General features: G+C 45.1%; 1 protein-coding gene across 5 annotated transcripts in view; it reads left to right on the forward strand.

The window, feature by feature from the left end:
• Positions 1-21,622, forward strand: part of smyd3 (SET and MYND domain containing 3) — a 664,143-nt gene that overhangs the window by 130,587 nt on the left and 511,934 nt on the right. For all 5 annotated transcript variants that reach the window (XM_080200782.1, XM_080200784.1, XM_080200783.1 and 2 more), the window contains exon 2: positions 17,297-17,360. In XM_080200782.1, coding sequence (XP_080056908.1) covers positions 17,297-17,360 — 64 coding nt within the window. The remainder of the gene's footprint in view (positions 1-17,296; positions 17,361-21,622) is intronic.

The raw sequence follows: 21,622 nt of genomic DNA on the forward strand, positions 1-21,622 counted from the left end.
ATCTTAGAGGATAGAGGAGAGCCGGTGGATGTGGTTTTTCTGGATTTTCAGAAGATGTTTGACAAAGTACCTCACAAGAGGTTATTGCAGAAGGTCGAGGGACGTAGAGTTGGGGGTAGGGTGTTAGCGTGGATAGAGGATTGGTTGTCAAATAGGAGGCAGAGAGTGGGGGTCAACGGGTGCTATTCGGATTGGCGGATGGTGACTAGTGGAGTGCCCCAGGGGTCGGTGCTGGGGCCTCAGCTTTTTACCATTTATATAGATGATCTGGAGGAGGGAACCGAGTGTAGGGTGTCGAAATTTGCTGATGACACCAAGATTGGGGGAACGGCAAATTGTGCGGAGGGTGTGGAGAGTCTGCAGAAGGATCTAGATAGGCTGGGCGAATGGGCCAGGAAATGGCAAATGGAATTTAATGTTGGCAAGTGTGAGGTGGTCCACTTTGGTAGGAATAATGGTAGGAAGGACTATTACTTACGTGGCGAAAAACTGCAGCAGGCGACGGTGCAGAGGGACCTCGGAGTCCTTGTGCATGAGTCGCAAAAACCCAGCATGCAGGTGCAGCAGGTGGTCAGGAAGGCGAATGGGATGCTGGCCTTCATAGCGAGGGGGATTGAATATAAAAGTAGGGAGGTCTTGCTGCAGCTGTATAGGGCATTGGTGAGGCCGCAGCTGGAGTACTGTGTGCAGTTTTGGGCGCCGCACCTGCGCAAAGATATTTTGGCCTTGGAGGGAGTGCAGAGGAGGTTTACTAGGCTGATACCGGAGTTGAGGGGGTTGAGCCATGAGGAGAGGCTGAATAAACTAGGCTTGTACTCGTTAGAGTTTAGAAGAATGAGGGGAGATCTCATTGAGACGTATAAGATAATGAATGGGATGGATAGGATAGAGGTGGAGAGACTCTTCCCGCTCAGAAAGGGCAGTAGGACTAGGGGGCACAGCCTCAAGATAAAGGGGGGGCGGTTTAGAACGGAGTTGAGGAGGAACTTCTTCACTCAAAGGGTGGTGAATCTCTGGAATTCTCTGCCCGTTGAAGTGGTGGAGGCTGCCTCGCTAAATATTTTTATGACACGGGTTGATGGGTTTTTGATAAGAGAGGGGATTAAGGGTTATGGGGAGAGGGCGGGAAAGTGGAACTGAGCCACGACAGATCAGCCATGATCTTATTGAATGGCGGGGCAGGCTCGAAGGGCTAGATGGCCTACTCCTGCTCCTATTTCTTATGTTCTTATCTTTGGACAGTGAGAGGAAACCAGAGCACCCAGAGGAAACCCGGGGAGAACATGCAAACTCCACACAGATGGTGACATAAGCCGGGAATCGAACCTAGCGCTGTGAGGCAGCAGCGCTGTGCCAGCTCCTTCTGTACTTTTAACCATTCCACAAATCTACGAACGCCGGAAATGTGAATTCAGCCTGTAGACAGGCCGGTGTCCCTAGACTTCTGATGGGATCTTATAGCGGAGCAAAGTTTAGGAATAAAGCAAATAATTAATAATGTCTGTGTGGGACAGGATTTTTGAGTAGTCCTTTCTACACGAGCTTCCCCCTCCTGTTCTCAGTTCATTTCATTCAGTAAATAACCATTCTGTGTAAGGTTAGACTGTTTCTTCATCTCTGGATTTAATCTTTAGTCAGGAAGTGTTGGGGGAGGGGTGGGTTGAGTTAACATGCCATTACTTCAAATTTGATAGACGTATAGAAAATATTCTAGTGCAGCTCACATGGCCTTTTGGAACAGATTCTGCATGCGGTAAAGTGTTTAAAGTATTCACTTGGCAATGATCTCTCGGATTTGGCACAACCAATTCCCATGAGGGTGTGAGTCCTAATAGAAGACATTCATAACAATTTTCTTTTCCATGAAAAGTTGGGATTTGCAGTTTATCCTGGAGTGCTGCCACTTGCTGCTGTACCCACTTGTTTGCAGGGTTCTTCAGATAATCACATGCGTTTCTGACGGAGTTTAGATTGCACTTTTAGGCAAAGAGACCGCTTCACTCTCTGAGGTTGTTGGTGTAGGTTTAGTTTCTCCTGCCTCAGTGCTCTACTGCATCTGCTGTCAGCTGCTACCTTTCACTGCTAGGGGAGGCGATAGCCTGGTGGTATTATTGCAAGACTATCAATTCAGAAACTCAACTAATGTTCTGGGGACCCAGGTTCGAATCCCGCAATGGCAGATGGTGCAATTTGAATTCAGTAAAAAAAAAAATCTGGAATTAAGAATCTACTAATGACCATGAAGCCATTGTCAATTGTTGGAAAAAACCTTCTGGTTCACTGATATCTTTTAAAGAGAAGGAAATCTGCCATCCTTAATCTGGTCTGGCCTACATCTGTCTCCAGAACTATAGAAATGTGGTTGACTCTCAACTGCCCTCAGACAACTAGGGACGGGGAATAAATGCTGGCCAGCCAGCGACATCTATGTCTCATGAATGAATAAAAGATAAACGTGCCCTCTCCTAGGTGGTTTGAGCACAAAATCTCAGCTAACACTTAACTGGAATGCTGCACTGCCTGAGGCACCATCTTTTGGATGACCTGCCCTCTTAGCTGTTGCATCAATGACTTTCCTTCCATCATAAGGTCATCATAAGGTTGGGATGTTTGCTGATGATTGCACCATGTTCAGCACCATTCGCAATGTGTCAGGTATTGAAGCAGTCCATGTCCAAATGCAGCAAGACCTGGACAATATCCTGCCTCGGGCTGACAAGTTGCAAGTGACGTTTGCACCACACAAGTACCAGGCAGAGACCATCTCGAACAAGATAGAATCTAACCATCTCCCTTTGACATTCAATGTCATTACCATCACTGAATTCCCCACTTTTAGCATCCTGCAGATAGCATTAACCAGAATCTGAACTGGACTAACTAAAGACTAGTTAATGTTGGAAAATTTCCTTCCCTAAAGGACTTTAGTGAACCAGATGGGTTTTTCCGACAATGGTTTCCTGGTCATTATTTGACCATCCACCATGGTGGGATTCGAACCTGGGATCCCAGATCATTGCTCTGGGTCTCTGGATTATTAGTGAAGTGACAATACCATTGTGCCACTGCCTCCTACTCTCTGTTTCTATATGAGAAAGATTCAAGATCTTCAAGTTGTCTCATGCCCTCCTTTCCAAGAAAGCATTTTTGGGATAAGTACTTCCTGGTGTGAGAATGTTTTGATGGAGGATGCAGCTCTCATTTAGCCAATTATGCGGTGACAATGAAGTTAGTCAGTGACATGAGGGAGTTATCTAAACAAGAACCAAAACACAAGAAAAGGGATTTATTCTCTGTTTAGCTACATTAATTAGCAGCACCAGACCAATGGGAAAATACCTTGCCTACTCAAGAGTCACTCATGGCATTCAGTTTGTTTCCAATCAGCGGTTATCTGTCTTGGAGGTAGCACCTCAATCCTTCACATCCTGAGTTTCAGTCTAGCTGTTTGAGTATTTAGTGTTACCGGCTGACTTTATTTTGCAGAAAACCTGGCTATCTAGTCTGGAGCCAAGCGACGTGAGAATCGTTATAGCTGGTGGCGACGGGGTTGATGCCATAGCCAAATGTGGCATCCAACGACGCCTCAAATAGCATTGCTTGCTGTCATAAGAAATCTTTATCTGCATTTGATCTAAAGTCTTGAAGGGTGTAGACAATGCCACCCACACACTCTGAGCGTTCAGATTTCTAAGGGGCAGAAAGCAGCTCTCGCACATAAGCCTTGCACGTGTGTGTGTGTGTGTGTGTGTGTGTGTGAAACCCTACCCTGCGGGGTGGGAATCCTGTCTTTCCAGACAGGATGCAAAGCCGGGCTGCTGCCTGGTTGGGAAGCTGAGGCTGCAGCTGCCTTTTGTGGGACTGCTCACTGCAGTTAGATGCCGCGCGGATTCTGGAGGCCTCGTTATTTGCAGCACTGAGAGAGGAGAGATTTGAATTGTTTACCCGTGGAACCCTCTGTGAAAGCCACCACGATTTGAAGAATGCTGCTCTTAGCTTTTGATAACTTGTTAAATGCGCTTTCTTTGAAAGTTCGTAAATTGCCTGCTGTGTTTTTTGACCATTAGCCTGTCTGATGCCATGCTTTAAAAGTGTCAAGTAGAACTTGTTTATTTTACAAGTGGATTGCAGAAGGAGGAGGGTGTTTAACTGGATAATGTACAAAGCTGTGACCATCTGCCTGTAAATTATGGTCCAACTGGTGACTAACCAGACTGTGATAGGAGCTCTGCTTTTCATATTTCATACTGTCCTTTCAATATGGTCTGATGAGGACATCCTTTACTATCGTTTGCGACCTTTCCACTGCCTGCAATTAAGGTTGCTGAGGCTTCGAGTGGATTTGAAATCAGCTGAGTAGCTTTGTGCTGTCAATTCACTGATACATGAACGCGTTTACAGAGATTCCCTACCACTGGCACAGGACAACCCATCAGTCTAGGTTGGATCCAAGCCAGCTCCCCACATTGTAGCACGTCACCATTTTATCTAGTTCATATTGCTGATGCAAACAGAATTGTAAGAAGTCTCACAACACCAGGTTAAAGTCCAACAGGTTTACTTGGTATCGTGAACTTTCGGAGTGCTGCTTTGAAGCAGCACTCCGAAAGCTTGTGATACCAAATAAGCCTGTTGGACTTCATAACCTGGTGTTGTGAGACTTCTTGTGTGCCCACCCCAGTCTAAGGCCGGCATCTCCACATCATCAAACAGAATTGTCATCAAAGCAATAGCAAGCCACTGTTTTATTCACGGAACCTTCGGTCTTTTTCTTTCAAGGTTCCCATGTGTTGTGCTGCAAAATTAATTACTCTGCGTTTGAAACTGTGCCATCTACAAAACGTGCTTTCTTCTCCGAAGTGGAGAATGACACTTATGTGGAAATGCATGTTTATTGCGATGAGCCGCCATTTTGTGCACAACCCCCTGCAGTGAGATGGACGACTACTTAATCTATTGGTGCGTGGTCTGGTTGAAAATTTGCTGCCTCTGGCATTGCAGCACTCCCGCTATATTACGTTCAGATCTTGGTTTAGATTGTGCCTTCTGGTCCTGGAGACATTGAGCCCACGGCCTTCTAACTGAGGCAAGAGCATTGTTGGTCGAAACAAGCTGAAATTTTGTCCACAGGGTAAGGAAGGAACTGTTATATATAAAACAAAACTTGTGCCATTTTATTGGCCATTTATTATTGCTTAATTGCTTTGGGTGGCACAGTGGTTAGCACTGCTGCCTCACAGCGCCAGGGACCCGGGTTCAATTCCCGGCTTGGGTCACTGTCTGTGTGGAGTTTGCACATTCTCCCCGTGTCTGCATGGGTTTCCTCCGGGTGCTCTGGTTTCCTTCCACACTCCAAAGATTTGCGGGTTAGGTGGATTGGCCACGATAAATTGCCCCTTAATGTCAGGGGGACTAGCTGGGGTAAACGCATGGGGTTATTGGGGTAGGGTCTGAATGGGATTGTTGTTGGTGCAAACTCAATGGGCCGAATGGCCTTTTTCTGCACTGTAGGATTCTATGCTTCTTAAGAGAAAGTTAGAACAATCCTCCAGAGCATTTGGGAAAGCTTTGCACAGTTGTGGTTGTGGAACTACCCATCACTTAGTGTGTGCTGGATGGATCATGCAGGGATATAAATCTCCCGAATGTTTTCACTCATTGCTGGGTCAATGGTGATCCTAATCAGGGTCAAACTCTGTATTTTGGTGACTGGAGCCCAGATCTGCGAGCAGAGATTGACTTTTTGCTCAGTGAGTCTTTATGAAGAGTCATACTGGATTTGACAATAACTCTGCTTCTCTCTCTCCGCAATTGCTGCCAGATTGGCTGAGTTTTTCTGGCACTTTCTGTTCTTGGTGTTGGCTTTTCATCTGCTACACAACTTTGACTAATCAGCTGGGTGGCTCCAGGTCTAATTGCCAACCAGATCAAATTGGTTTCACACACTATGGACAGTGAACCTTTGAAGAAAACGCTATATACTTCATATCTCCCATCTCTTAGTGCGGTAAAGCTCCTGTGAGGCGTGCAATGCCATTAGTTCAGCAGTGCAGCATGTTGTGAGAATGCTGCTTTCAATCTCCAGTTTCATCTGCAAGGCTTCTTTTGTGTAGTTAGCTTCAGTAGCATACAGCAGTGGAACATCAGGTGCAGCCTCTGCACTGGGCTCCATAGATACAGGCACACAAACAGAGAGTTTAATTCCATTGCCAATCTGGTTCACCCAACAGTGGTCACCTATGTCGATAGAATTCTAAAAGCACCGAGGTGACCACTGAGCATATACAGGTGCCTCCCAGGTCTGTAAATTGTTAAAAGATAAATAGAGCAAAGAACAGTACAGCAAGGAACAGGCCCTTCGACCCTCCAAGCCTGCACCAATCACGTTTACCTATCTAACCAATCGCTTGTTCATATGCCTATCAAGTTAAGTCTTAGATGTGGTTGATGTAAAGTTTAAAGTTTTAAAGTTTATCTATTATTGTCACATTAACACTGCAATGAAGTTTATGTGGAAATCTCCTACTTGCCTCAACTGCCTCAACCACCTCACTTGGCAGCGCATTCGAGACCTCCACCACCCTCTGTGTAAAAAAACTTCCCCCGCACATCTCCACCGAACCTTTCCCTCCCTTATCTTGAACTCGTGCCCCCTTGTAATTGTCATTTCTGCCCTGGGAAAAAGCTTCCAACTGTTCACCCTATCCATACCTCTCATAATTTTATAAACTTCTATCAGATTGCCCCTCCGTCTCCATCTTTCCAGGGAGAACAATCCTCGTTTATTCAATCTCACCTCAGCTCATACATTCCATATCAGGTGATATCCTGGTAAATCTTTTCTGTACTCTCTCCAAAGCCTCCATGTCCTAGTGCTGTGGTGAGCAGAATTGGACACAGTATTCCAAATATTCCAGTGACACAGTGGTTAGCACTGTTGCCTCACAGCGCCAGGGACCTAGGTTCAACTCCGGCCCCGGCTCACTGTCTGTGTGGAGTTTTCACATTCTCCCCGTGTCTGCGTGAGTTTCCTCCGGGTGCTCCGGTTTCCTCCCACAGTCCAAAGGTTGATTGGGTGTGCTAAATTAATCCTAGTATCAGTGGATTAGCAAGGTAAATATGTGGGGTTATGGGAATAGGGCCTGGGTGGAATTGTGGTTGGCACAGACTCAATGGGCTGAATGGCCTCCTTCTGCACTGTAGGGATTCAATGATTCTATGTTAGCACAAGGGCAGATAATGTGCAGACAGCATCTTCATACCAGCAGTTGTGCATACGTACAGATTTCTGAAGTGGCTGTTGAGTTTTAGGTCAGGTTAAAATGCTTATCTACCCCAGCCTTGGGCAGAACGATCTTTTCTTCCTCTGTTGTGCGCAGTCCTCCTTGTCATAATTGTGGATAGGGACTGTGGATCTAATTGGAGATGTGGGCGATGGCTCTCACAGTTTTCTTCCTCCAACCCTACAGCGAGTCGCCATTTGGGAATAGACCCAGGTTGACGTTTTCATCTTCCGAAGTTGTGTGTGAGGATGGTGACTGAATCCCGGGTAGGTGCCTGCGGCTAAGCAAGAGTGATATGTGGCCCTGTATATCCACATTTCTGAAGGTTAATTGAAGCTTCTGCCTCTCTGCAGAGTGGAAAATAAAGCAAGGAAATCCAAAATGCACAGCTCTTGTTCTGATAGCTGACCTTCTGGTGAACCCAGTAAAGGTTAGCTTGTAGATTATATGGAACCTAATGGAGGCAGTATATTTTCTGTAAAGTCTTGATTGCCCCTTTCATCAATAATACATGGTGTAGCTGGAAAATACACTGCTGATGGCAAACGGCTATTTGGCACTCCAGTGAAGGAGTTTTATTCTGTCTTTCTTGAATTTAACTGTCATCTAGAGTTTCCTGTTCAGAAGGGGGGCAGATTAATAAAGACATTTTCTTTTTGTCTTTGCAATATAGGCAATGGTGTAAGGACACACTAGGCAGGGAACCCAATTTAATTTTCTTCTTAATTGGATGGCCTTGCCTGCATTCTCTTGGTAGTGACACTGTGCAATGATCAGCCTGCCCTATTTGCTGCTAGCTTGCTGTAGCTTTTCCTTTGTTCTACAAACCACAGAGAATCATAGAATCCCTACAGTGCAGGAGGAGACCGTTCAGCCCACCGTGTCAGCACTGACCACAATCCCAGCCAGGCCCTATTCCTGTTGCCCTAAATATTTACCTTGCTAATCCCCAGACACTAGGATGAATTTAGCATGGTCAATTAACCTTTACGCTGACGTACGAATGTTTAACACACACACACAAACCACCCCCCTTTTCAGAAAGTGCTGATTCTTTCTGAAGTAAGGTGTCCAGCTTTTTTGTTTATTCAACTGTGGGACGTGGGCATCGCTGGCTGGCCAGCATTTATCGCCCATCCCTAATTTCCCTTGAGAAGATGGTGTTGAGATCCCTTCCTGAATCGCTGCAATCCACACGCGGTGGGTTGGCCTACAATGCCTTCAGGGAGGGAACTCCAGGATTTTCACCCAGCGACTGCGAAGAAATGACAATATATTTCCTAGTCAGGACAGTGAGTGACTTGGAGGGGAACTTGCAGTGGTGGTGTTACCATAGAAACGTAGAAGCAGGAGTGCGGCCATTCAGCTCACCATTCATTTTTTTCATGGCTGATTATCAAATTCAATATTCTGATCCCTCTTCCCCCCATATCCCTTGATCCCTTAAACCCAAGAACTATATCTAATTTCTTGGAATCAGACAATGTTTTGGCCTCAACTACATTCTGTGATAGTGGATTCCGCAAATTCACCACTGCCATGTATCTGCTACATGTCCTTCTATATGGAAGTGGTTGTGGGTTTGGAACGTGCTGCCTCAGGATCCTTGATGAATTGCTGCAGTGGATCTTGTAGATAGGACACACTGCTGCTACTGAGCGTCATTGGTGGAGGGATTGAGTGTATGTGGATGAGTTGCCAATCAAGCGGGCTGCTTTGTCCTGGACGGTGTCAAGCTTCTTGAGTGTTGTTGGAGCTGCACCCATTCAGGCAAGTGGGGAGTATTCCATCACACTCCTGACTGCTTTTGGTGCCCTCTTGTCACTTGCTGAAGTGGCCGTTCTTCATGTGTAAGCAAAGCCACTGTTTTGTAATACAACCTCTGCTGGCATTACATCCAAAGTCATAAAAGAGTTTGGCTCTATTCTCTGCGAAGAGAGAATAGAGCCAATGTTTTGAGTCTGGACGACTGGTGTTCCATTTTAATGTATACAAGACCAATTCTGAGCAATGCTCCTATTTTACTATTTTTACTCTTCATTCCCTCTTGGGTGAGAAATTCTGTTCCCCAGTGAGCAGAGGAGGGTAGGTTATTTAATTTATGCAATGCAGGTTAGATGGATTTTGAGAGACAAAGGAGTTGAGGGTTAAATGTTCATAAAATATAGGAGCCATTCGGCCCATCGAGTCTGCTAAGCCATTCAATCATGGCTGATATGCCCCTCATCCCCATTGTTCAGGGGGCACAAGACCGGAAGGTGGAGTTGAGACTAAATCAGTCATAATCTAATTGAATGATGGAGCATGCTCGAAGGGCTGAATGGCCTCCTCCTGTGCCTAAGTTCAGCTAGCTCTCAGGTGGTACTAGATTCTCTCCCTCTCTTTCTTTCCTTTTCTACCTTTAAGATATTCCTTAAATCTATCCCTTTGATCAAGCTTATGGTCACCTTCCCTAACATTGTCTAGTGTGACTCAGTGTCCATTTTTGCTTGCTTGTTTCTGATAAGCTCCTCGAGATATTTTGCTACATTGAAGATGCTATATAAATTCAAATTATTGTTGCTCATTCTAAACATAAGGTATTATTGAGCGCCCTATATGATTTGGGCCAAATAAAAACAGCTGTTTACTGCGTCTGATCAAGTTCACAGAGAGAGCGATCTTTTGAATAATACATACAAGGTGCGTGTAAAAAATTAATGCACCAGTGACTTGGTGAAATATGACCCTTTGCAAAGTGTCTTGCAGATGATAAAGGCAGCGATTTATTAAAATTTAAGTGCTGTGAGCTGCCTCATTTGAACATTATGTGATACCAATAGATTTAAACAGCTTTCAGTTGGTAATGTGCTGGTAAACTGAAATGCAGATGCTTCTTCTTTTAGCCGCTTAATCCCTGACTGGTGGTTGTTGAAGACATCATAAATCATTGGTGCAGATAATCATATAGCGTGGTCACCCTGATGAAGAGTGAAGAAAACTGCTAATGATGAATGCTTAACAAGTAGGAGTTTGTCATTGTCACAGCATTAGCCACATAAGGAAGTGGAGTACAATTTAGGCGCCGACCTAGCCTCAATGGTTACTCCCTTGCTATTGTAGGTTGTTGGGTTTCTGGCTTGTTCTCAAAACCCATGCACACAATCCATGCTGGCGTTCCACTGCTGAAGGAGCGCTACACTGTCAGCGGTGCCATCTTCTGAATGAGATGTCAAACACAAAGACCTCATCTGTCCTCTCTGGTGGGTGCAAAGGATCGTTCAGTGCCTCTTTGAATGAGTGCAGGGGAGCACTCTTTGGTGTCCTGGCCAATTCTTGTTCCTCAACCAAATACCAATGAAAAGAAAAAAGAGGCGATAGATCTATCAATGTAAGCCTTTTCCATTCCCTCTCATTTTTATTTTGAAGCAGTTTGCTTGAGGCACCATGGTGTAGAGGGTAATGTGTGATGATTCACCTGATTCATTATCCTGGTTGTAATGAAGTTACGTTGCGGGAGGGGGAGATGATCAGTATGGTTACTCCCCCCAGCAAGAAGAGAGAACTGAGACTGGATTTCCCATTGAGCTAACTCAACGTACACAACACTCCAAAATGATGCTGATAATTGCTCAAAAATTCTACGTTAGTTTTGCTGTTGTGTTATAGCGTTGAGGCAATGTGTTGACAAGAGCAAGTTAAAAAAGAGTTTGGAGCAGGAGGAGGCCATTCAACCCTTTGAGCCTCCTCTGCCATTCATTGCGATCATGTCTGATCGTCCAACTCAATAGCCTAATCCTGTTTTCTCCCCATAACCTTTGATCCCATTTGCCCCAAGTGCTATACCCAGCCGCTTCTTGAATAGATTCAATGGTTTGGTATCAACTACATCTTTTGGTAATGAATTCCTCAGGCTCACCAGCCTTTGGGTGAAGAATTGTCTCCTCATCTCCACCCTAAATGGTCTACCTTGTATCCTCAGACTGTAACCCCTGGTTCTGGACTCCCCCACCATCGGGAATATTCTCCCTGCATCCATCCTGTCCAGTCCTGTTAGAATTTTTTAAGTATCTATGAGATCCCCCCTCATTCGTCTGAACTCCAGTGAAAACAATCCTAACCTAGTCAATCTCTCCTCACCTAGTCAATCTCTCCTCATACATCAGTCCCGCCATCCCCGGAATCAGCCTGATAAACCTTTGCTGCTCTCCCTTGAGAATAAGAAAAGGAGATCAAAACTGCACACAATATTCTAGGTGTGGCCACACCGAGGCCCTGTATAATTGCAACAGAATGTAAACTATATGACTAGCAGACATTATTCAGAGGAGCTCTCAGTTTAGTTTGTGGTGTGAAGGAATTGCCGCTGTACTTTTCTGTTAACAATAGTTGTTGAATCTTTATAGTAACTCTATCTGATGAGCAATCCTGTACATCTTCAAGAAAACCATACCTATGTTTGGTTTACCGGACCTGTTTGTGATTGGTAGGTTTGTATTAAGCAAACATAGAAATACAGCCTGGGGGACAGCAGAGGTGCCTCTGAAACAAAATGATGAAGATCTGAAGGTCACAGGAAAGGCCACAGATAAGATATTGTGCTGTATAAAGACTGTATAATTTCATTTAGCACATTCTCTCAAAGTAGTATCACAAGACCTGCTACCACTTACCTGTGGTCTGAGATCCGGTCATGATTGCAGGTCTCTGATGGGCGTAGTACCAGTGGCAGCCACCACCTCCCCAGTGGTGCTGTAGTTCAATACAGCAAGAAGTCTCACAACGCCAGGCTAAAGTCCACCAGGTTTATTTGGTAGCAAACGCCACTAGCTTTCGGGGCTCTGCCCCTTCGTCAGGTGAGTGGGGAGTTCTGATCATAAACAGGGCAGTTTACAGAATACTGATTAGAATGCAAGTTCCGCACACATGAGGACGGCCTCAACTGGGATCTTGGGTTCATGTCACACTATCTGTAACCCCCATGACTTGCCTGGGCTTGCAAAATCTCACTAACTGCCCTGTCTGGAGACAATTCACATCTTGTTAACCTGTGCTTAACCCTCTTCCACTCACATTGTATCTTTAAGACTTGATTAGCTGTAAAGACTCACACTGTAGGGTCCTAAGGTCAATGTAAGATAATCCCAATTGGTCTCTATCTTATATTGAAACCTCTGGTTATGCTCTTCCCCCCACCCTCCCCCTCCCCCCAAGAGGAAACATTCTCTTGCTATCCACCCGACCAAAACCTTTGATAATTTTTAATGCCTCAATTTCTTTTTATTTGCAAGAGAAAAACATCCCAGCCAGCCAACCCTTTCCTGAGATTGTGGTTAGCAAGATCCTGCAATTAAAAATTAAGATTTAATGGTGTCAGTTGAGAGATTAATGCTTGGCCAGGGTGCCAGGGAGAATTAATTTCCCCTCTTGCTTCTCTGCATCAGGTTCTTGCAAGTCGGTTTGACCTGAATGAGTGGGTGGGGCTTTGGTTTAATATCACACATGAAAGGTGGTACCTGGGACAATGCAGCACTCGCTTCTGTCTGCAGTAGTCCTTGAAGTGGGCCTTAAATGGCACAGATGGCACTATGGTTGGCACTGTTGCCTCATGATAGGGACTAGAGTTTGATTCCAGCCTTGGGTCACTGTCTGTGTGGAGTTTGCACATTCCCCCAGTGTCTGCGTGGGTTTCCTCTGGGTGCTCCGGTTTCCTCCCACAGTCCAAAAGACAAAGAACAAAGAAAATTACAGCACAGGAGCAGGACCTTCGGCCCTCCAAGACTACACCAATCATGCTGCCTGAACTAAAACTCCCTGTCCTTCTGAGGACCATATCCCTCCATTCCCATTCTATTCATGTATTTGTCAAGATCCCCTTAAAAGTCACTATCATATCTGCTTCCACTACTTCTCCCGGCAGCAAGATCCAGGCACCCATGACCCTCTGTGTAAAAAAACTCGCCTTGCACATGTCCTTTAAATCTTGCCCCTCACACCTTAAACCTGTGCCCACTAGTAATTGACTCTTCCACCCTGGGGAAAGAACTTCTGACTTTCCACTCTGTCCATGCTCCTCATAATCTTGTAGACTTCTATCAGGTTGCTCCTCAATCTCCGTTGTTCCAGTGAGACGAGCTGGTTAGGTGCATTGGCCATGCTAAATTCTCCCTCAGTGTACCCTAACAGGTGCTGGAGCATGGCCACTAGGGGATTTTCACAGTAACTTCATTGCAATGTTTATGTAAGCCTTTAACTTTAAGCTTGACGCCTCTTGACTCAGAGACGGGTTTGCAGTCACTGGGCTTGTACTAAAACAGAGAGAATCTGTCACGTTGTCTGTCTTTGAAGACTAAAGTGAGTTTTGACGAAGGTTTTTGGAATGTAGGTCATTTTTTGGTGACTATTTTTGGAGCTGCACAAATACAGACATTGTACCTCAGGAGCAAAAAATAATGAATGTGAAGAGTACTCCTTAATCTCAAGGGCATTTGTTTGATTTAGATCTGTCATGAAGCTATGCTTGAAATATTGTTTTCAACTTTGGATATCCTACTTTCAAAATGACATTGATTAATTAGGAATAAGTAGACTTTCATCAAGCAAGAAAGTTAAGATGAATCTTTATAAAACATTGCTTTAACCTCGGTTGCATGAGTGTTGTGTTCAGTTATGTACACTGTGCTTTAGGAAAGCTTTTTTTAATATTCATTCATGGGACATTTTTTATTCATTTGTGGGACATGAGCGTCACTGGCTGGACAGAGTTTATTACCCATCCCTAGTTGCCCCTTGAGAAGGTGATGGTGAGCTGCCTTCATGAATCGCTGCAGTCTATGTGCTTGGGTTGATCCACAATGCCGATAGGGAGGGAATTCCAGGATTTTGACCCAGTGACTGCAAAGGAATGGCGATATATTTCCAAGTCAGGATGGTGAGTGACTTGGAGAGGAACTTGCAGGTGATGGTGTTTTCATGTATCTGCTGCCCTTGTCCTTCTAGATGGAAGTGGTCGTGGGTTTGGAAGATGCTGTCTGAGGATCTTTGGTGAATTGCTGCTGTGCATTTTGTATATAGTACACACTGCTGCTACTCAGCATTGATAATGGAAGGAGTGGGTGTTTGTAGATGTGGTGCCATGGACATCACTGGCTTGCCATCATTTATTGCCTATCCCTAATTGTCCAAGGGCCGTTGAGAGATAGCCACATTGCTGTGGCTCTGGAATCACATGTAGATCAGACCAGGAAAGGACAGCAGATTTCCTTCCCTAAAGGACATTAGTGAACCAGGTGAGTTTTTATGATAATCCATGATGGTTTTATGGTCATCTGGAAGCTTTTAGAGAGAGTGCGGAAAAGATTCACAAGAATGGTTCCAGGTACGAGGAATTTCAGTTCTGAAGATACAGTGGAGATGTTAGAGCTGTTGTTCTTGGAGAAGAGAAAGAAAGATCGACATTTACAAAGCGTATTTCATGACTGCAGGCTATCTCAAAGAGCTTTACAGCCAATCAAATACATTGAGGTGCGATCACTGTTGCAGTATAGGGAACATAGCAGCCAATTTGCACACAGTAATCGACCACAAACACAAATCGATAATGAAGCAGAATCTATTTTTCTGATGTTGATTGCAGAGTCAAAACTGGCCAGGACACTGGGGATACCTCTCCTACCCTTCTTCTAAATAGCACCATGAGACATTTGACATCCACCTGAGATTGACATCCACCTGAGAGGTCTCAGTTTAATGAATCTTCTACATGATGGCAGAGCAGCACTCCCTCAGTACTGCGCTGGAGCATCAGCCTTGATTTTTGTGCTCATGTCCTGGAGTGGGACTTGAACCTAGAACCTTCTGACTCAGAAGTGAGCGCATTATCAACTGAACCGCAGCTGCACTGACAAGTTGAAGGTTGAGCAGAGATTTGCGGGAACTGTTCAAAAAATTGCACTGTTAAGATGGAGTTGACAGAGAGAAACTGTTGACATTTGTGGAAGGGTTGTGATCCAGAGGGCAGTAATTTCAGGTCGATTTCTTGTCACGGGAACCAATGCGAAATGAGGAAAAGCTGCTTTTACGCTTTGTGTGGTTAGGATCTGGAGGTAGATTCAGTCATAACTTTCCAAAGGGAATTGGACAATTAGCTGAAGAGAAAATAACTACTAGAATATGAGAGTGGGATGAGCTGAACTACTGGCATGGGCAAGAGAAGCGAAAGAGCCTCCTCCTATAGCTGATCTGTTAGGAACCATTGTTAGGAAATAGATCAGGAACTCCAAGGTATTCTATGGAGTTAACCCAGACCCAACTTGGAAGCTTTTATCAAAACAAACTGCGAGGTAGCAATGCTAACCACTATGCCACCCAAATCATTGGGCCAACCAAATCTCCATTCACTGGCACAGGATGGGAAAGTTTTGCCGGTGTGAACAGTGATAAGATTTTGGCCTTAGGCTTTGATTGACCATAATCTGTTCAGTCGGAGAAGCAAGTCCTTGATGGCTTTGCGGGTGGCTTTTCTCTGTTTGAATGGTGGGTCAGGCTGAATCACCTACTCCTGTTCCTACCTTCATGCTGAATCACCTGCTCCTGTTCCTACCTTCAGGCTGAATCACCTGCTCCTGCTTCTACCTTCAGGCTGAATCACCTGCTCCTACTTCTACCTTTCAGACTGAATCACCTGCTCCTACTTCTACCTTTCAGACTGAATCACCTGCTTCTACTCCTACCTTCAGACTGAATCACCTGCTCCTGCTACTACCTTCAGACTGAATCACCTGCTCCTGTTCCTACCTTCAGGCTGAATCACCTGCTCCTGCTACTACCTTCAGGCTGAATCACCTGTTCCTGCTTCTACCTTCAGGCTGAATCACCTGCTCCTGCTTCTACCTTCAGACTGAATCACCTGCTCCTGCTTCTACCTTCAGACTGAATCACCTGCTCCTGCTTCTACCTTCAGACTGAATCACCTGCTCCTGCTACTACCTTCAGACTGAATCACCTGCTCCTGCTACTACCTTCAGACTGAATCACCTGCTCCTGCTACTACCTTCAGACTGAATCACCTGCTCCTGCTACTACCTTCAGACTGAATCACCTGCTCCTGCTACTACCTTCAGACTGAATCACCTGCTCCTGCTTCTACGTTCAGGCTGAATCACCTGCTCCTGCTTCTACCTTCAAACTGAATCACCTGTTCCTGCTTCTACCTTCAGGCTGAATCACCTGCTCCTGCTTCTACCTTCAAACTGAATCACCTGCTCCTGCTACTACCTTCAGGATGTATCACCTGCTCCTGCTTCTACCTTCAGACTGAATCACCTGTTCCTGATTCTACCTTCAGACTGAATCACCTGTTCCTGATTCTACCTTCAGGCTGAATCACCTGCTCCTGCTTCTACATTCAGACTGAATCACCTGCTCCTGCTTCTACCTTCAGGCTGAATCACCTGGTCCTGCTCCTGCCTACCTATGTTTTCGAAACTATGCCATTAGAATTAGCGCATCAATGTGCAGATTAGTAAGGTCAACATCCTGCCAGGTTCATGAAGTTTCGTAGTGGGGCCGTTTTCCAGAATTTTCTGAAAAACAGCCAGAATTTTCAGAAATTTCCAGAATTTTCCAAGCAGGATTCAATTTTAAATGGAAAAGGGTTGTAGTTTTCAAAAGTTACATTTATTTTTACGTTTCACCCACACTGACACGTGGCACTTAGTGTCACCATTCACCAGTGCTGACTGGTTTATGTTATTGAGAAAATAGTTGAAAGCGAATTGTATTTGTGAGTGGTCAACTATCTGGGTCACTGGAATTTTAACTCGCCGTGTGTATAGAATATGAATTTGCTTGTCCCATTTTACAGCATGTTTTTCAAATTCCTGTTATCAGTCGCTATTTTGAAGTCCAAATATCCGAGGGAGATCTTTCTCCGAAAGACTCTTTTAGGTCACTCAGGTTGCTGATATTAAACTGTATTCAACTGCAAAACTGCCCTTTTTTATTTGTTAAGTAATATATTGTTCTCCTCACAGGAAGGAATCTCTGCTACGCTGCTCTCAATGCAAGATGGCAAGATATTGCAATGCTACATGCCAGGTAATGTTTGTTTGTGTGTGCGTATTCATGCGTGCGTGTGTAGGGGTGTGTGTGTGTGCGTGCATGCATAGGTGTGTGTATGTGCGTGTGTGCATGTGTGCGTGGGTGTGTGTGATGACACTATATCATCTTTATATTAATTTGCTTACATTATATTAATTTGATCTCTCTCAGTACCCCAGCTACGACTGTAACACTATATTCTGCACCCTGTCCTTTTCTTCTCCCTTAGGTATTCTAGGAACAGTATGCTTTGTCTGTATAGAGCACAAGGAACAATACTTTTCACTGTATCCCAATACATGTGACAATGATAGGTCAAAATAAAAAGCCAATGCATTGGAGACAGAGCAGAACCTCTGGCAAGACTCGTAGCAAGCAGTCTAACTAAATCGAGCCTCATAGAATCCAAATAGCCCAGAAAGAGGCCGTTTGGCCCATCAAGTCTGCACCAACCACAATCCCACCAAGGCCCTATGCCCATAACCCCATGCATTTACCCTAAGTAATTCCTCTGACACTAAGGGGCAATTTAGCACGGCCAATCCACCTAACCCGCACATCTTTGGACTGTGGGAGGAAACCGGAACACCCGGAGGAAATCCACGCAGACACGGGGAGAATGTGCAAACTCCACACTGACGGTGATCCAAGCCAGGAATTGAACCGGGGTCCCTGGCGCTGTGAGGCAGCAGTGCTAACCACTGTGCCACCGTGTCGCCCCACGGTGTTTGTTTAAGAAGAGTCTCTGTGAACTACAGCAAACAACTCCTGATCAAAACCATAGCGACATCTCCTGATAACAGCGGGATCGATTGCTCCAGCAAAATGCAATCAGTGCAGAGTAGTTAAATGACACCTATCATCGCTGTGAGATCCATCACCATCACTTAAGAAAGGCTTGCATTTAAAGAGCACTTTTCCCACTTGAAAGCGCTATATGCCAATAATGAACATTCTTAATACAATTATAAAGAGCCTTTCACAACTTCATGACATCGCAACAAATATTAGCCAATTAAAAACCTTTGAAGTTGATAGGGGAAAGTTATCCAACCGGTTCAGCACGTGGTTAGCACTGCTGCCTCACAGCTCCAGGGACCGGGGTTCAATTCCCAGCTTGGGTCACTGTCTGTGTGGAGGTTGCACATTCTCACCATGTTTGCGTGGGTTTCCTCCGGGTGCTCCGGTTTTCTTCCACACTCTAAAGGTTTGCTGGTTAGGTTATTTGGCCATGCTAAATGGCCCCTTAGTGTCCAGGGATCTGTAGGTTAGAGGGATTAGTAGTGTAAATATGTGGGGTGACAGGGATAGGGCCTGGTGGAATTGTTGCCAGTGTGACTCGATGGGTCAAATGGCCTCCTCCTGCACTGTAGGGTTTCTATGACTTCTATGACTTTTCTCAGGCTGGGTCTTGTGGTGTTCTGTGCAGCCGCAAGATAAAACAAAGGGCACTGAGAGGTACATGGAACAAAAGGCTTTTGATTTTTTTGTGATGCAGTTTAATGAAAGTTTAATTTTAAACTTTCGGGTAACTGAGGCTGCGTTGCTATGGTGGTCGAGGTGTGCCTCGGGAGTATAAGTAATTAGCAGTGATTCACAAAGGACAGTAGAGAGACTGAGACAATTGGTTACGTGTAGCTCGAGGGCACGGGGCAATGAGTGGCTCAGCTCCATACTCAACATCTCGACAGTCACCGATCTCACTGCCTGAAAAACCTTGGCTTGCAGAGGTCCACATCTCCTCCATGAAGAAGCTGCTGCTTAAACCAGTGAACCTTTGGCAGGTCTCGTGACGATTTTGAGTGTGGTAGAATGGAATATAAAAATAGATGCTCAATTCTGAGGGATGTCTGTCTGTGACTGGATTTGAGCAAAATAAAACCATCTTGCCTTGTCCAGGCTCTATAGCAGACTGAAGTATCATTAAGCTTATCTAACGGAACCTCCATTCCCAAATAACCATTGATTGTGTGAAATAACTAAAGATACTCTCGTACGACTGGTGCAGTTTAAACAAAATATTACCATCATCGAAGGTTCTGTTCTTGTTGATGGACCAGCTTTGGATTCAATGCCTGCCCTATTCTGCAGCTCAATATCATGACTGTACTGCAGGTAAGGAGGCCATTTGGCCCATCGTGTCTGCAACAGCTCTTCAAATGAGCAATTCAATTCTCCCCGTAACCCTGCATAGTCTTCCTTTTCAGATAGCAGTTGAATGCTTTGACCGAATCCTGCCTCCATCACACTCTCAGGCAGTGCATTCCAAACCTTAACCACTCACTATGTGAAAAAGTTTCTCCTTGTGTCGCTTTTGCTTCTTTTACCAAGATATTTTTTGCCACAGACCAAAAGAGAAAATGCTGGAAAATCTCAGCAGGTAAGGAGAGAAAAGAGCTGACGTTTTGAGTCCAGATCATCCTTTGCCAAAGGGTCCTGATTAGAGAAGCTCGAGGGTCAGCTGGACTTGGAAACGTCAGCTCTTTTCTCTCCTCACGGACGCTGCCAGACCTGCTGAGATTTTTCCAGCATTTTCCCTTTTGGTTTCAGGTTCCAGCATCTACAGTAATTTGCTTTTATTTTTTACCTCAGAGTTTTAAAAATGTAGACAGAACAAATCAAAAACAGAAAACTTCACCTGATGAAGGAGCAGTGCTCCGAAAGCTTGTGATTTCAAATAAACCTGTTGGACTATAACCTGGTGTCATGTGACCTCTCAGCTTGCCCATCCTAGCCCAAAACCGGCATCTCCACGTCATAGTAGAGTGAGAAGTGACCTTATTCAAACATGTAAGATCCTGAGAGGATTTGATAGGGTGGATCCAGGGAGGGTATTTCCTCTTCTGGGGAAGACTAGAATTTAGATAGAGAGTTGAAGAATGAGAAGTTCCGCTTTTAAAAAGATGAGGAGAATGTTTTTCTCAGATGGATGTCAGTATGTGGAATTCTCTTCCGCTAAACAGCAATGGAGGCTGAGTCATTGAAATAATTTAGCACTGAGTGAGATAGACTTTTGGTAAACAAGTGAGTCGAGGATTATTGGGATTAGATGGGAAATGGGAATTAACACCACAACCAGGGCAGCCGTGATCTCATTGAATGGCAGAGCACGCTTGAAGGGCTGAATGGCCTACCACTGCTTCATGCCCAATATTCCCATGCAAAATAACTCCTCAGAGGTCTGTGTCCCTTCACCAGGTTCTCTGTATTTACAAACTTATCTCCACTCCTAAGGGTACTTCAGGGACAAAATCAGAATGCAGAGTGTCAGTAGCCCTGACAGTCCTCATTGTATGCACATCTGAGACCCCCTGATTGGGAAGGCAATCATTACCTCAATCAGGGAGCTCATACTCTAAGAGGCCAACCTCATGGGCATTGTTACACCGTGTTTCTAGGTTGATCTGGCAGAATGCAAATGAGTCCTGATGGCAGCTCATGTGTGAGATTACACTCACCTGCTACTGGCCTCAGTAAGTAAAGACATGGGAATGGGGAGGATTTGAGAGGGAGAATTAGCCATGATCTGCCAAAGACCACAGGCATGTCTTTGTATTGGAGAGAAACAATTGGTCATATATGTCTCGATGGGCATTAGTCCGCAAATTTTGTTTATTATTGGGTGGCACGGCAGCACAGTAGTTAGCACAGCTACCTCCCTGCGCCAGGGACCCAGGATCGATTCCAGCTTTAGGTGACCGTCTGTGTGGAGCTTGCACGTTCTCCCTGTGTCTGCTGGGACTCCTCCAGGTGCTCTGGTTTTCTCCCACAGTCCAAAGATGCATGGGTTAGGTTCATTAGCCAAGCTGAACTGACCCTTAGTATCAGGAAGAATAGGGTAAATACATGGGGTTCCAGGGATAGAGCCCTGGTGGGATTGTTGTTGGTGCAGGCTTGATGGGCTGATTGGCCTCCTTCTGCACTGTAGGGTATATATGATTCTATGATTATTGTCACAAGTAGCCCTTTTCACAAGTTTTTTACACAGAGGATGGTGAATGTCTGGATCACGCTGTCCTAGTGGGAGCAGGTACGATAGCGGCATTTAATGGGCATCTAGATGAATACATGAGTAGGATGGAAATGGAAGCATACGGACTCTGTAAATGCGTACAGTTTTGGTTTAGGCAGGAATCGTGATCAGCACAGGCTTGGAGGGCTGAAGGGCCTGTTCCTGTGCTGTACTGTTTGTTGTTCTAAGTAGGCTTATGTTAACAGTGCAATGAAGCTACTGTGAAAATCTCCGAGTTGCCACACTC

The sequence above is a fragment of the Carcharhinus amblyrhynchos genome, chromosome 12 (genome assembly GCF_965287045.1).
Source record: "Carcharhinus amblyrhynchos chromosome 12, sCarAmb.v2.hapA, whole genome shotgun sequence".
NCBI lineage: Eukaryota > Metazoa > Chordata > Chondrichthyes > Carcharhiniformes > Carcharhinidae > Carcharhinus > Carcharhinus amblyrhynchos.